General features: G+C 42.0%; 1 protein-coding gene across 4 annotated transcripts in view; it reads left to right on the top strand.

The window, feature by feature from the left end:
* The window catches only part of LOC118361173 (tau-tubulin kinase 1-like), a 47,529-nt gene extending 31,353 nt beyond the window's left edge, over positions 1-16,176 (top strand). For all 4 annotated transcript variants that reach the window (XM_052475010.1, XM_052475007.1, XM_052475009.1 and 1 more), the window contains 3 exons: positions 394-943; positions 10,322-12,330; positions 12,544-16,176. In XM_052475010.1, coding sequence (XP_052330970.1) covers positions 394-943; positions 10,322-12,330; positions 12,544-12,997 — 3,013 coding nt within the window. In that variant the 3' untranslated portion in view covers positions 12,998-16,176. The remainder of the gene's footprint in view (positions 1-393; positions 944-10,321; positions 12,331-12,543) is intronic.
* Positions 16,177-17,519: the final 1,343 nt, after the last annotated feature.

Below are 17,519 nucleotides of genomic sequence, written 5' to 3'. Positions count from 1 at the left end.
CCAAATACTTTTCTGTTTGTGATTTTAAAAGTCTGACAAATTAGCAGTGTAAAATACAAACATTTAGGAAAAGTCAGGGAAGGAGCAGGACATAGTTTTTTTGGGGGTGATTCTTTTGTTTATTTACAAAATTAAATTAAAATTAAAAGGCGGTTCTAGTGTTAAGGGATGTGAACAGACCACTAACTTACTACTGAGACAATGTTGAGTATAACCCAGGAAGATCTTCCCCACCTACTCACACACACACACACACACACACACACACACACACACACACACACACACACACACACACACACACACACACACACACACACACACACTGAAAACGCAACACACAGTCAAGTTACCAAGATTTTGGACAGTGATTTTTTTTTGTCTCCCCACCAGGTCTCGTATGGACATCCTGGGATCCCCGTCCCGCTACGTGCACTCCTCCCAGCCAGCCCAGATGCACTCCCTGGAGGGAGGAGGTGGGGACCGGCAGGGTGGCGGTGGGAGACCAGGCCAGGAGGTCTCCGTTGCCTCCGCGGCTGACCCCGAGGCCCACAGTAACGCCTTCATCCGGTCTGTACCACTCGCCGAGGAGGAAGACTTTGACAGCAAGGAGTGGGTGATCATTGACAAGGAGACTGAGCTCCAGGACTTCCTGGGTCTCCTGGGCCCGGGTGCCGAGCCCACCACCTCGGGGCCCACCACCGATGAGGAGCCCGAGGAGCTGAAGCCCCTGGATGAACTGGAGGAACGGAGGAGGTTACGGGGAGCTGTAGGTGGAGAGGTGGTGGTGAGGCCTAAGATGCGAGCAGGAGGCATAGTGGCACTTCCAGAAGGGGAGGGGTCTAATGGGGCTAGTCCTGGACACTCGGGTTATCACACTCTGCCTCATAGCCGTGGACAAAGACCACGGCCACAGTCGGAGCACTTTGGAGCTCAAGGACAGGTAAGATCAAGGGACTGCGGGGTGGAGAATTGGTGTGTGTCTTGGTGTGTGAGTGTGTTTGTATGGGTTGGGGTCCATTTGAACTGATTTGAAATTCTAATTAAATTGAAATGTACTTGGCCACCTGTCTGTCTTCGTCTGCATCTGTGTTTGTCTTTCTGCGGGTATATGTCTATGTTATCTTGGGCCGTGGGCCATTTCCTGTTATTTCCTGTGTCGACAATGTAACTGGACACAATTTGAATGAATGGTATACTTATTCTTCATCTTCTCAGCCATTGGTAGTTACTTTTTGAAGGTCAATTTATGTACACCCAGTGTTAATTTGACCAATAACAATGCATTACATAGCTTACTGTATTTTTGCTTCATCTATCCACTGACTAAAGCCTATAATTACCAAGCTGTCATAAAGTCAATGGATAATGTTTTATTTATACCGGTAGTATTGTATTTTAATAAGTCATCCAGTGTGTGCAAGAGGACTGCAGATTCCTATCTCCTATGAAGAATGAATTCCCTCCATCCGGGATACACAGCTGTGCAAGTGAAACACACTTCATGAAGCACAGCAGTGTGGAGGAACAGTTATCTGCAATGGTTCAATTCTGGCTATAGTTTTAATAACATTAATTTTGGCAGCTACTGAAATGGGTGGAGCGAACGTTCCTTTGTATTTTGCTTTTTTTATTGATTTATCCATGATTGTCTCATTGATACAAAGAGTTATTTTGCAAGAGAGACCTGTTCAAGATAGCAACCATTGCAACCAGTTTGTGCTGATGATGCAGGATAATGCTGTTGTGTGAATACATGTTCTGATAGAAGATATGTTATGGGTTCAGACGGTAAACTGCTCCAGACAGTTACACAAAAACTGTTTCACAAAACAAGTAGGGATATGTTTCTCCTCTCTCTCCTCTCTCTCAGCGCCAAGTCAATCTCAGCCCCTCGGAAACCCCATTCAATATCTTGCCAGAACAACTTTGGCCCTGTGCCTGCATATCCATATCCAGTGACAGTCGGCAAACGCTGAAATGCTCGAACATCTGTTTTTATCCATTCAAAATAAAACCCAACCCAAACCATTGCGCTTCGGTCTCGTTTATCCCTCGCTAAAAAAATAGATTGAAAAAAGAGATCCCTCCCCTTATATTTCTGCTGTATGTGCGTGTGTGTGTGTGGTGTGCTCACTACAACATGCACACAGACACACAGAGACCCAGACATTCCCCTGCCAGCAGAGATAGAGAAGAGACGGAGTCTTCTTGGCCACACCCACGCCTGATGCCTTTCTCCTCCACTCTTATTGGTCTTTTTCAGTTGGAGGAGGACAGGCCCCACCCCCACCACTCTTTCCCGAGGCCCAACCAATTGAGGAGATTGGCGTCGTACGTGTTCTCGTCCTCTACCCTGGAGACGGAGCAGTATCCCCATGGTAATTCGGAAGCTGGGGCGTTGATCCAGAGAAGCCGCTCCGCTGAGAGCAGCCCCGCCCGTCTCCCCTCGCGGCGCCACATACCCCTGGTACCCGGCAGCCCCGGGGGGTCACGACCCAGACACTCTGTCCTCAACCTGTCCCGACTCCAGATACAACAGATGCTGGCCAAACTAATGAATAAGACGTGATCGGATAAAAAACCCAGTAAGGGTTGTAGCTAGCGTTTTGTGTAATCACATACAGCGCTTTTCCCCAAACCACAACAACAATACATTCTGCTCCCTCCTCCACCTCGTCACAGAAATAAACACAATCCTGGTTATATCTAAGTGGACTGGAGGGTTTAACAAAAGGGAATATTACAACAAATATAACTTTTTTATTTATTGTGCAATAAACTGGGGCCGGCTTGTACCCTGTGCTCCAGATAAGCCTGTGGGCCTGTAGACCAGAAGTAGTATGGTCGGGTTTCGTCCTTCTGGAGGAAATGCAGGCAAGGTCACTGGATACGAACCCCAGGCTCCTAAAATGGCCACTCCACGAAGCATACAGCTCAGTGGATATTGTGGATGTGGAGGGAGAGAATAGAGCTGGGAAGATAAACCGAAGATTATCAACACCGACCATAACTATCAGTAATCGCAGGCATTTTGCTGATATTGTTCATTACGATAATAGCCTATACTAGAGAAATGTGAAGTTTGAAATGAAATATGTTTGCTAATATGGGTGATTGTATGGAGCGATTTTAGTGCCAACAGAGCCAAATTCATAGTTAGAAAATGCATGTAACATTGGCTTCAGAAACCGCCAGAAGTTTCTACCACAGAGAGAGTTTGATTCTGTCTGTTCTCCTCTACCTGTCCTGACTGGCAAAGTACCAGGATGTTGTCTATGGTTTTGAATCTGAATTTAGAGAACTGAATTTGAAAACTGAATCTGAGCGCATCTGAGAAGTTGAATATATGAAACTTTGATCAACTTTAAATAATAGTTTGTAAACTTCATACACAGACAATGAATGCAATATCGGAATATCTAAATATTGAATTTGAATATTCAATTAAATTGAAAATTAATTTTAAATATTCATTCAATTCAGTTTAAAATCATGAAATACAAGTTCAATTTATGAATTAAATTATTACATTTGTGCATTACGAATTCAAATATATTCAATTCAAATGCAATATCCTAATACAAATAAAAAATTATGGAATTCAAATACAATTTCTTATGGCACTGAAATCACTCCATGTGATTGTTAATGGCACAATTGATGGCTACAACCAAGTTAGTAGTAGTAGTCGTTTAAAGAAGAATAAAACAGCTGTGGTGCAATTTTATGTTATAAACTTTTTATCGTTTTTGCATCAATTTAGGCAATTTATCGCAATATGGATTTTTGTCTATATCACCCAGCTTTAAAAGAGAGACAGAGGGAGAGATAGGTATTGTGAGAAAAGAGAGAGGAGAGAGAGAGAACGATCCATATGTTTCAAAAACTTGTACACCACAGACACTGTACACTCCACTTTACTGTACACGCCACTTTACAGTACACTCCACTTTACTGTACACGCCACTTTACTGTACACTCCACTTTACAGTACACTCCACTTTACTGTACATTCCACTTTACAGTACACTCCACTTTACTGTACACGCCACTTTACTGTACACTCCACTTTACTGTACACTCCACTTTACAGTACACTCCACTTTACTGTACATTCCACTTTACAGTACACTCCACTTTACTGTACACTCCACTTTACAGTACATTCCACTTTACAGTACACTCCACTTTACTGTACACTCCACTTTACTGTACATTCCACTTTACAGTACACTCCACTTTACTGTACACTCCACTTTACAGTACACTCCACTTTACTGTACACTCCACTTTACTGTACACGCCACTTTACTGTACACTCCACTTTACAGTACACTCCACTTTACTGTACATTCCACTTTATAGTACACTCCACTTTACTGTACACTCCACTTTACAGTACATTCCACTTTACAGTACACTCCACTTTACTGTACACTCCACTTTACTGTACATTCCACTTTACAGTACACTCCACTTTACTGTGCACTCCACTTTACAGTACATTCCACTTTACAGTACACTCCACTTTACTGTACACTCCACTTTACAGTACATTCCACTTTACAGTACACTCCACTTTACTGTACACTCCACTTTACTGTACATACCACTTTACAGTACACTCCACTTTACTGTACACTCCACTTTACAGTACACTCCACTTTACTGTACACTACACTTTACAGTACACTCCACTTTACTGTACACTCCACTTTACTGTACACTCCACTTTACAGTACACTCCACTTTACAGTACACTCCACTTTACTGTACATTCCACTTTACAGTACACTCCACTTTACAGTACACTCCACTTTACAGTACACTCCACTTTACAGTACACTCCACTTTACAGTACACTCCACTTTACTGTACACTCCACTTTACAGTACACCCCACTTTACAGTACAGTCCACTTTACAGTACACCCCACTTTACTGTACACTCCACTTTACAGTACACGCCACTTTACTGTACACTCCACTTTACTGTACACCCCACTTTACTGTACACTTCACTTTACTGTACACTCCACTTTACAGTACACCCCGCTTTACAGTACACTCCACTTTACAGTACAGTCCACTTTACAGTACACCCCACTTTACTGTACACCCCACTTCACAGTACAGTCCACTTTACAGTACACTCCACTTTACAGTACACTCCACTTTACAGTACAGTCCACTTTACTGTACACCCCACTTTACTGTACACTGACATTTGTTTTTTCAAAGATGCTGTTTTTATTCAAGCGCTGAGTACTGTAGCTTTGTTAGAGGTAGACTTTTAGGCAAAGAGTTTTCTGCTCATTTCTGCTCTGCCCAGGCTTTCATCTGCACATGCTTAAAGTGCTTTAGGACCGGCTTTTGTGTGTGTGTGTGTGTGTGTGTGTGTGTGTGTGTATAGGGGGGATAAGTATTATTCCCCTTCTACTCATTATTATCATCATCACCACAAACACTATTACCCTCTTCATCACCATGTATTGTTCTTGTTTGATCAAGTTTAAGGTTTTGTTATTTAAAATAACGAAGCATAGCAAAATGTTGAATGGCTATTCCGGATGCTGCTTTATCATAATCAATGTGCCAGGATGTTGAGATGAACAGAGATGGATTCTATATGATTGTTTACTGTCTGAGGGTCAATTATGGGTCATTATAGGCAATAGATTCATAGGCAATAGATTGATAAGCAATAGATTGATAGGTAATAGATTCCATCATTTTAGTGGAATGCTGCTTTGTCTTACCACATATAAATGTTTATAACATGTATGTAGAATGCCTATAACATGTCTATAATATTGTATTATTCATATGCACACAAACAATTGCATCTGGTTTTTTTCATGTCAGTTTTGACAGTTTTACCAGTGTTACCAGCAATAATTATTCATTTTTCATAATTTTATAGTTTATAATGTTTATTGTTGTCAATCGTTTCATTTCTCTTGCCTTTGATACTGCTGTTTGGACTCTGGATAGAAGACACAGATCTTGTTGCTTCAAGAACATGCCTTCATTTTGCTGCACCAGTCACAACTATAGATTTTGTGAAATGTCCTTATTGTCAATATTTGTTGCTCACTTATGTAATTGTTTAAAAGGAGGGAATTAAGGACGAAATTCAATTGAACCTGTCCTAGCAATGTTTATGCAATGTTTGTTCACAAACATATCTACTTGTGAGAGGACCTACCTGGTAATAGTAGTAGATTTGACTTTTTTACAAAGTAGAACGGAATTTCCGAACTCCTTTAGTAATAATTGTTTCATGACAGGATAGGAGCAGAAGAAGGGAGACAGAGTAGAGGGAGCAGAAATAGCTCATGCGAGGATCAAACTGGGATCCATTCTGCAGGGGGATGAAGGCCTTCAGTGCATTCGAAAAGTATTCAGACCCCTAGACGTTTTCCACATTCTGTTACATTACAGCCTTATTCTAAAATCTATTAAATAGTTGTTCCCCCTCATTAGTTTACACACAATACCCCATAATGACAAAGCAAAAACTAGTTTTTAGAATTTTTTGCAAATGTATAAAATAAAAAAAAACGGAGAATATCACATTTACATAAGTATTCAGACCCTTTACACGGTACTTTGTTGAAACACCTTTGGCAGCAATTACAGCCTCTTGGGTATGATGCTACAAGCTTGGCACACCTATATTGGAGAAGTTTCTCCCATTCGTCTCTGCAGATCCTCTCAAGCTCTGTCAGGTTAGATGGAGAGCGTTGCGACTCAGCTATTTTCAGGTCTCTCCAGAGATGTTTGATCGGGTTCAAGTCTGGGCTCTGGTTGGGCCACTCAAGGACATTCAGAGACTTGTTCCAAAGCCACTCCTGCATTGTCTTGGCTGTGTGATTAGGGTCGTTGTCCTGTTGGAAGGTGAACCTTTGCCCCAGTTTGAGGTCCTGAGTGCTCTGGAGCAGGTTTTCATCAAGGTTCTCTCTTTAGTTTGCTCTGTTCATCTTTCCCTCGATCCTGACTCGTCTCCCAGTCCCGGCCGCTGAAAAATATGTCCACAGTATGATGCTGTCACCATCATGCTTCACCGTAGCGATGGTGCCAGGTTTCCTTCAGAAGTGACACATGGACTTCAGGTCAAAGAGTTCAATCTTGGTTTCATCAGACCAGAGAATCTTGTTTCTCATGGTCTGAGAGTCCTTTAGGAGCCTTTTGGCAAACTCCAAGCGGGATGTTATGTGCCTTTTACTGAGGAGTGGCTTCTGTCTGGCCACTCTAGAAATAAAGTCCTTGTTGGTAAAGTGCTACAGAGATGGTTGTCCTTCTGGAAGGTTCTTCCATCTACACAAAAACTCTGGAGCTCTGTCAGAGTGACCATTGGGTTCTTGGTCACCTCCCTGACCAAGGCCCTTCTCCCCTGATTTCTCAGTTTGGCCGGGCGGCCAGCTCTAGGAAGAGTCTCTTGGTGGTTCCAAACTTCTTTCATTTAAGAATGATGGAGGTCACTGTGTTTTTGCAGACCTTCAATGCTGCAGACATTTTTTTGGTACCCTTCCAAAGATCTGTGCCTCAACACAATCCTGTCTCGGATCTCTATGGACAATTCCTTGAACCTCATGGCTTGGTTTTTGCTTTGACATGCAGTGTCAACTGTGGGACCTTGTATAGATAGGTGTGCCTTTCCAAATCATGTCCAATCAATTGGATTTACCACAGGTGGACTCCAATCAAGTTGTAGAAACATCTCAAGGATTATCAATGGAAACAGGATGCACCTGAGCTCAATTTCGAGTCTCATAGCAAAGGGTCTGAATACTTATGTAAATAACGTTTTTTTAATATATATTTTTTTACATTTGCAAACAAATCTCAAAACCTGTTTTTGCTTTGTTATTATGGGGTATTGTGTGTAGATTGATGAGGGTTTTTATTTATTTAATCAATTTTAGAATACGGCTGTAACGTAACAAAGTATGGAAAAAGTGAAGGGGTCTGAATATTTCCTCGAATGCACGGTATATGGTTCCAGAGCAGAGAGTCTCATCTGCTTGCTTTAGGCCAGTAGTAGTAGGATTTAACCATAGAGATCCAATAAACATTGATTGATGCTCAATGTTAAATTCAAGTCTTCCTTCCATCAAATCTAAGCCGATGTGACGATGAAACGGAGGTAGGTACACAACATATTCCCTCCCTCTCATCATGATCCATTTGTATTATAATTCCTAATTCTATGGATTTAACAGTACCCAACACCGCTCTGTCATTTCATTTGACCGTGGGAAAGGGGCGGCAGGGTAGCCTAGTGGTTAGAGTGTTGGACTAGTAACCGAAAGGTTGCAAGTTCAAATCCCCGAGCTGACAAGGTACAAATCTGACGTTCTGCCCCTGAACAGGCAGAACTACCCACTCTTCCTAGGCCGTCATTGAAAATAAGAATTTGTTCTTAACTGACTTGCCTAGTAAAATAAAGGGGAAAAAAAGAAAAAAGGAAGAGCTATGCTACGTAAATAAGACAAATCAGATTGAATTGAGTCCATGTAAAGATTGTTATAATGAGCAAACCATATCTTATAATACACTTGCCTTTTTGGTCTTCCATCAATTTCACTTTTTCAGAGATCTAATAATGAAACTCACTGAATGTATTTCTCAATCTCTGGTTAAACTCAGTTCTGAGGCTGTATGTATCCAGCATCTCAGAATACAAGTGCTGATCTAAGGTCAGGTACCCCCGTCCATGTAATCTTATTAGTTAGGATTTAAAATGAAAAATATATCCTAGATCAGCACTCCTTATCTGAGACGCTTTGTGAATAGGGGCCATGATCTCAGCTCAGTTCTCACAATAAACAATAATGGTTGCCACTTTTCTTGAACTATATTTGGTCAAGTCTGATTTGTATGTGATATGTCCTTGTGTACGTTGGTCTAGGGTTTGGTTTATTTCCAAACCAAATAAGGATACTCCCGGATCAGGGATGACCTTAGTAGGCTTGGTAACCATGTGTTAAAAACATGTCAAACATTTTGTTTGGCTGGTAACGTTGAAATGCGTTTTGGGAGTTTTCCTGACGAAGCATTTTCATGTAAAATTACATGCAATCATATACTGTAATGATGCTGCCTGTATTCTGTTGCCCCGGTCTTGTGTGTAGGTCAGAGGAGGCTGGTGGGAGGAGCTACAGGAGGACGGGCTCATTGTAATGACTGGAATTGAGTCAATAGAATGGTACCAAATATCAAACACTTGGAGACAATATGTTTGACTCCGTTTCATTGGGGCCTCTTCTATGAAAGTCCTTCCTGACCAAATTCTTCCTAGGATGTATAATGATTTGCAGTACTTGCATACCTGTGCTTGTGATCTCCTCCAGTTCATTGCAGATAATGTATGTGCGCGGTGGGGTGGGTTGGCATGGGAATGTGATAGATAATACAGTACCAATCATTATTTTCTAACACTTTGGAGTGAATGTAAAAGATGTCAACCATTATTTGAACAACATCGTGATCTGTGAGTGTCTTTCTCAGTAAAGGAGGACGGGACAGTCCCTATCGCCTTTTGTGAATATATTATAAGCATTTGTTTTTGTATCGCAATAACCCTGTAGAGTCATGTATTACATAATGTATTTAAAAGCATGTATATCAAGCAATTTTTTCAATAAATGTTTAAAAACATGTATATTAGTACATTGCTGGATCAACAACATTGCAACACTTTAATGTCAGCATGTCATGTGATCTTGTATATCTGCTTCACACCTGTACATACATTTAGCAACACACTGTTTTTAATCATGGCTACACCTTGGCCACACTTGAAATCAAACCTGGTTTGAGCATTTTAAAAGAAAACAGAGAACATAACATGTACATACAGACAGTATGGACTTTCCGTGCCTTTTCTATCCATGGATGTAAATTATACTAGACAATCCTCAGACGCTTGTATACAACCAAAATATGATTAAAGGATTTGGGGAAGTACTTTGTGGAAATGTTGTCTTGCTTGAGCTGTTTTGATGCTAGGATAGTCATTTTAAACGTATCTGAATTTTTCGAATAGATTCATATTTTTAAGGTTTTTGTACACTGGTTCTGCTCTGCAACTGTTTACAGGTGTCTGCGGTCATATGTGTACTAAAGTCTTTGTGACGGTGTTCTTCAAATATGTTTGTTCTGTTTCATTTCAGTAACACATTGTTAGAAAATACTGATCTGATATTTCATTATTATATACTGTATGTATTATGTCCTAGGCTTCAGGGAAAGTGTTTCCTTTCCTTTGATACTCATGTACTACAGCCAGCCTCTCTCTTTGTCATATGTTATAGGCCCAGGAGCAGATCAACACATACCAGGGTGGCAGTGTGGAGGACCAGAGAGAGAGACCTGACCTTACCATGCTGGCCCAGCATCGCATACATCGGGTGGACTTCCTCTCTGCCATGCTCACCGCCACCCTTCCACCTCTCCAAACCTCTTTTGAGGTTGGTTCCGGAACCCTTGTTGAGCAGGATCGTGATGGGGATATGAATGGGGCCGGGGTTGGGTCCAACGGTGTCGGGAGCCCCAAAAGTAGCGAGCACAGCCAGGAGGGTGATGATGGAGCGCCCTCTACTCTCCTTGCAGACGAGCCTCCTCTGGACTACCCTCACCTGGTCTCTGTGGGAGTGGGGTTGGGGGGTGATCCGGACCTGGAGCTGGAGGAAGGCTCCAAGACCCTGGTGCTCTTCTCCCCTGGAGACATGAGGAAGTCCCTTGCCGTGGTGGGCGATCTGCCCCCTGACGATACCGCGAGCCACCAGGGGACCCTGGCAGCCGTCACACCCCAGTGCGAGCGAGCCCTGGGAGCTCTGGGAAGCCTGCTGGACATATCTGAACCAGGTACTCTGTCCTCCCAGCTGAAGTCCGAGCCCAAATTGTCTTTGACAGCCGTCACTGCCATCCTGGTCAATATGGCATCCAATGTGGTTGCTCCCACTAGCACCTCCCCTCCTTTCACCAAAGTGGAGCGTACATTTCTCCACATTGCCGAGACCACCCACCATAATGTGATGAGCTCCTCGGGGACCCTGCAACCCAGGCTGCTGCTCCCTGGGCTGGTTGAGGAGCCCACAGCTGAACAGGATGACTGCTTGGAGGGAGAGAAAGAGGAGGATGTCTCCGATGGAGAGAAAGAGAAAGGTAGAGAGAGCAGATCGAATGGGGACCTTTCAGAAAACCACGCTGAGAAGGGGACGGAGAGGGAGTCTGAAGGTGAGGTCCCAAAGACATACAACGTACACAGGAGGGAGAGTGGATCAGAAGGCGATGTCTATGAGAAAGTCGACGAAGGGGACGAAGAGAACAGGTTTGAGGAGAACATTCCAGAGAGCGACAAGGAGGATGAGAAAGATCCGGATGAGGAGAAGAGAGATGGTAGGTCCAAGGAGGAAGTTCCAGAGATAGAAACCCCAGGTTCCCCAGATGGAGACATGGCTAAGGAGGAGGAAGAAGAGGATGTTGCAAAGAAAGAGGTTGAGGAGTTAATCTCTCCAGAAAAAGAGAAGGAAGAAGAGACAGAACTTGGGGCGGATGCTCCGCCAGAGATACAGTCAAACCTCTCCTCTCCCATTCTCTGTCCCTCCGAAGAACCTGAAGCACAGGATGTCCTGGTCGTTTCCACAGAAACCAAGTTATACTCTGAACAAGAGGATACCCCTATTGCCGTTTCCCCTGAGAAGGTGCCTGCCCAAGACGTGACAATGGCAGAGATGGAGAACCAGATCCAGCTCAAACGAAACATTGAGGCTTCTCCACAAGAAGAACCTAAGGACTCTGGTGATCCAGAAACATTGGCAGTGCACCAGGTAGAGAGCAAAGACGTGGCAGAGACTAGCAAACAAACCAGGCCTCGTAAACTGAGCCGAATCCCGGTTCTCTCCCGGTCTGAGGAGGACACTGGCTCGGACCAAGACCAGTCGGCGGCGTCCCAGTCACTCAAGTCTCGTCAGAAGGCCAAGCGACCTCACCTAGCCCGGCTGGTCATGGAAAGGACACAAGGTCGTATGCTAAGACTGGCTTCTGTTTCCTCAGCTTCGTCTGTTGATGATGGCTGTAAAGCAGCAGCAGAGACTCAGTCGGAGGAAGACACCCATGATGAGGACGACTCTCTGCCCAGGAAGGAGAGGGGTGTTGGCTGGGAAAGGGAGAGGCGTGGCGGGCGTCAAAGAAGCAGGATACCCCGTCCCGTCACGCCTGTTAAGCTGCAGGGTCCCTCTGTTACAGCATCGGATGCCATCTCCCAAGCTGGCACCAATGCTAGTGTCCAAAAGCCACAACTTTCAACTGTATATACTAGGTGGGTTCAGTTATAACATATCTGACAGGAAACACATGCTCTTATCACATGCCTTCTATCGACTGTGTTGTTCACCGTGTCCTTTGAATAATATTCATGTTATTTGAAAGACTCCATATTATAAACTCAAAGCATCCTTCTAGAACATAATTGAGGATTCAAAGCATCATTCTAGATCTCTGACTATTTCTGTGTTGTGTTTCTGTCTTTCAGGCATCAATCTCACAAACCCAGGACCCCAAGCATGAATGTTCCACTGCACCAGAGGTCCCAGACTCTGCAATCCCGACCTGGACCCGGGGCCGACTCCACCCTATTCTCCACCTCCCGAACCCCCCTGCGTGGGGTCATCTTCCGAGCCCCTCACTCTGCATTCCCCTCCCCCCGTAGCCTCAGCACCTCCCCCCGCAGCTACTCCACCTCCCGGACCGACAGCCCCTCCCCTCAGCGCCCACGACGGGGGGCTGCAGTCACAGAGGTCCGTAGGCAGCTCATATCTGTGCGGGCGCAGACTGCACTTCCGCTAAAACCCAGACCGCCTCAGACCGAGGACTCCTCCGCCACTGGGATGCCCAGAAGGCGAGGCAAATTTTACCCATCGTCATCTACATCCACACCCACTAAGGGGAAGTCAGATGCTTCTGAGAGCAAGACAGCCACCAGATAATATAGGCTAGCCCAGGGCAATCTATATATCAGTCTATCCTCACTTCACACACCCCTTTATCTACTGTATGTCAGAGTAACTCCACAACCACAAATGTGTTTGTCGCAAATTGTGCAAAAACGCTTTGTTTTAACTCTCAGCTTAAGAATACAAAGAGGGGTCTGCTTCAAATTACAATTAAGCCCAAGAACAAAACAAGTAATAGGGAGCACTAGGCAGCAGTGTGACCCCCCAACGCCGCACAGACTAGGGAAGTGGGTGTTACTAGCCTCTTTCTGCAGCTAAGGCCTCCCTGCTCCAGTCTAGGAACATGTTCTTTAGCAGGGTTCGAATTACACATTGACTCTTGATGGCTCTGCATGACAATGGTGCCCAACGTCCATGTTGTTGACAAATGTGGGGTCCCCGTTTGTTATGGGGGGGGTCCCCTAGCCCCTCTGTAATTAAATCCTGATCCTGGAGGAATCTAATGGAGTCTGACTCAGTACAACAGCCCTCAAAAGCCTTAATAAGACCTGTTCTAAGACCTGTTCTTATCTGCTCCTCCCATCACAAACGCTTCCAGGGACAAAACAAGAACTGTGACAGGAGAGCAGCAGCCTCATCTGATCTTATTGACTAGTTTGCGTAAAGAAGTGCTTTAAATTAGAATGATCATGTGTGATATGAACATAATACATAGCTAAATTATAGGATTCACTTTATATAGGTCAGACCTCAGAAGTAATTTAGGTAACACTTTATTTGACGCTCCTTCTTATGAAGGGTTATCGACTGTTGTATTGCTTCACAAGCATTCATATCACCTTAAAGATTAAGTCAAATAAACTGTACAATAAAGCAATAAGGTGCCAGAGACTGTTATATATCATTAATGTCTCTCTCATGCCTTATTACCTGTATTGTAAAGTTTCACAATGCTCAATGACTGTATCTATGAGCTGCATTCATGTTTTAAAGCGTTATAACACATAAGGGGGATCAAGTAAAGTTTTACCTTCATGTACATAAGAATCCGATCTGAAATGGTGTTTGATTATAAAAAGGCAATGTGCAGTTTACACTTGGCGTTATTATTTATCTCTCACACCCAATCAGGGACTATCACAGCTGGTAAGTCTGCATTTGGAGTGAAAAAGTGTGCCGTATCATTGATAACCATTATAGAGTATTTATTATACAGTCTTATTAAGCCCTACGAATGCATCTATAAAGTGCTATGAATGTGCTTATTAGACAATATAACACTTCACGGGGAACTGCTTCAAGTGTTACTAAATGTTACCTACAGTAGGCCTATATCGCCATTTGAAATAGCGGTAATACTACATTAAGTAAAGTATTACAGAAATAAGTGTCATTATTACTCTTTCTTTGTTCATTGAGATAGAACAGGATTTTGGGGGGAATCGAAATGAATGCGTTTTGCAAGATAAAGTCGATGTATCTACTTGTGGCTTTGTAATGGTCCGCATGTGTTCTTGTCTACCTCGGGAGATGGTTTCACCCAGATATGATCACAAGTGGCTTTTCTTTAGGGGAATTCACTGGATGTACCCAGAGATGAACATTACGTCCCAAATGGCACCTTATTCCCTATATAGTGCACTACTTTTGACCAGGGCTCATAGGGGTCTGTTTAAAAGTACTGCACTAAATAGGGAGTTGAGTGCCATTTGGGGCGCATTTTAAATCAGAAAACAAATTTGAAGATAGATACTGTGGAATGTGTCCAAATGAACATGATTTCTGTTATTTTTGTATTACAGCTAATACGCATGGATAGGGGGTGCTAGCTATACAGTTTCACAGAATCTTTACTTCAGGTGTAAAATCATCAGTCAATCATTCACATTTCAGAGATTTAGCTAATTCCTTGTTTTTTTTTCAGTTACAAAGAACTATTATTCTGAACATATATGTCCCCTTACTACATGCTGCATATTAAAAACGTCACTGTAGAATATGATTTATTTTGCACTTTAAATGTCACTGTTTATTTGTCTTCTCTTACTGTTAGTCTGCACTTCACATAAAACGTGTTACCATTTAACTTACGGAAATCATAATTTCTCTCAACAAATGTCAAGGATAATGCAACTTACAATATAGCGATACATCTACAATAGTACAATGCAACGTTTTAAAATTAATTTATTTTGCTCCGTACAATATCCCAACAACAATACCACAACAAAATGTATTGAGCAATTTAGTAGGACATGCAATCAGGTTGAGCTGCTATGTGATGTGTCAATCATTCACAGTTTAATAAGAAGCCATTTCATTGGCTCACACCAATAAAAGTTTGCTTTTAATTGGTCCATCTATAGTGTGCACCAATTAGCACTTCTAAGAAATGTGCCATGCCTTGCCATTGAACTATACTGGTGTTCCATAATAATTTACCCATAGTGTATTGTACATAATATAGTTACTTCTAGAGACAAGAAGTTATCTTTATTTTTATTTGATAAATCAAGTATTTAGAAAAAAATGTGTAATTGCATTTGTTTCACTTACTTTCATTTTCAGAAGAGTCAAATTGTTGAACGAGACCTCAAGCTTTAACAATACTGCTTCATTCAAACTAACAAGTCAAAATGTGTTTAAAATTTCTGTGGTTTTAAATATACAACATTTGTTTAGTTTGACATTATTCAAAATAATGTTTGGTGAGAAAGAGAACTTATGGAAAGTTATCAGAACAAATACTTGCAGCAATGACAAACTACAACATTCATTATTAAATATGGTATGTAAATTGAAGTGCAACGAAATGCTAACCAATCAGGGGTATTACGGACTATATGTACCTACATTTTAAAGAACACCAAGATAAAGTATCCAATGTAAACAGTGAACTATTGTACATGTACTTAATCTTTAACTTTGATTAAAGATCTATCTAAAAACAAAAGTAATGAATCGATGAATACATAAAATGATGGTAGGAAGAGGGAGAAATGATATTATTCTGTTATGGGTACATTCAAGACGTTTTCTGTCCTCCATCCACGTTTACTTATCTGGACTATTGATCTTCCCAATCTAGGACAGACTTTGCATGAATGTGTTTCATTAATTAAATCATTATCAAATAAACTGCTTATTATATGAACTAGCTTGCTGACAAGTTATCTATTTCATCAATGATGACCGACAATAAAGACCTGCTTCGTTCATGTTGGTATTGACCATTGTCTTGGTTTGAATCGATTGCCTTGTTTAGCTCACCAACATGGATACCCTACATGTAGATTCTTTGCATTATGGTGGCATATACATTTCATATTGGTTTTCCAAACTGGTATTACACCTTTTATATATATATGTAACATGCACAACATTCTAATAATCGTTGCAGTGGAATTATGCACTGAAATGTGTCTAATGTATGCTATGGTTTAAAAGAACTCAAACAAATGGCGAATATTCTGTGTTCAGATGTTCTAGGATTTTATTAACATGTAAAGGAAAGAGTGCCACCTAGTGAAAAAGATGCACCTTTGCTTTTGTTCTGTTCACGTCATAGTCAAGTACAGTCATGTCTAATATTATTCCCACCCTTGATAAAAATTAGCTAAAGATAAATATTTCAAATACTGAGCTATATTGTAAGCTCAAAGAAATTGAGAAATTATCTTATTTTATACTAACACAGTTGCTCAGAGACAGACATTTTCTTTAACAAGTCATTTAAATTAGAGGATAAAAAAAGATATGTCAAAAAATGATTGGCACCCCTGTTTTCAATACTCTGCACCCCCCCCTTTAGGGGGATATATTTTATGAGATTAGATAACACATTGGGAGGGATCTTAGACCATTCCTCCACACAGAATCTTTCCAGATCCTTGATATCCTTCATCTGCGCTTAATTAAGTTCATGATGCCATTGCCCATTAAACCTGTTAAACTCTGAGTGGTTGTTTTGGACCAGTGCGTTTGGGGGATATATCATTTGAAAGCTACAGTCCTTGTCTTTTTGAAAATTGAACCCAGGTCTTACTGCTGGCAATGTCATAAGAATCTTCCCCCACCACCCCTCTCCTCATGAAGGCCTTAAATCATGTGCTGTGGTCATATTCATAGTATATGAAATGTAGGTTAAGTCACCAAAAGTGGCAACATTTAGTATGCATGGAAAGGGTACACCCTGATGGTCATTGTAAAGCGAGGCATTTCCTTCTCCATCCACATTACTTTGTGTGCATCCTCCACATGCGCCGTTGTTCTAGCTCATTGTTAACAATAGGAAAAGTAAATAGGAAAATAAGTTTGACGTTTCCTCACCTGTCTGTGTCTTCTTTTTTTCAACAAACTCCACAAATGAAAATCCCTGATGACTAAGGTCATTGTAAGATGTCAGGCTTGAAAATCCATGAGGCCATTTTGGCACAGTCACTAAAATCAAATCAAATGTTATTGGTCACATACACATGGTTAGCAGATGTTAATGCGAGTGTAACGAAATGCTTGTGCTTCTAGTTTTGACCGTGCAGTAATATCTAACAAGTAA

Source organism: Oncorhynchus keta, chromosome 2 (genome assembly GCF_023373465.1).
Source record: "Oncorhynchus keta strain PuntledgeMale-10-30-2019 chromosome 2, Oket_V2, whole genome shotgun sequence".
NCBI lineage: Eukaryota > Metazoa > Chordata > Actinopteri > Salmoniformes > Salmonidae > Oncorhynchus > Oncorhynchus keta.
This window is presented reverse-complemented; position numbering and strand designations above follow the sequence as displayed.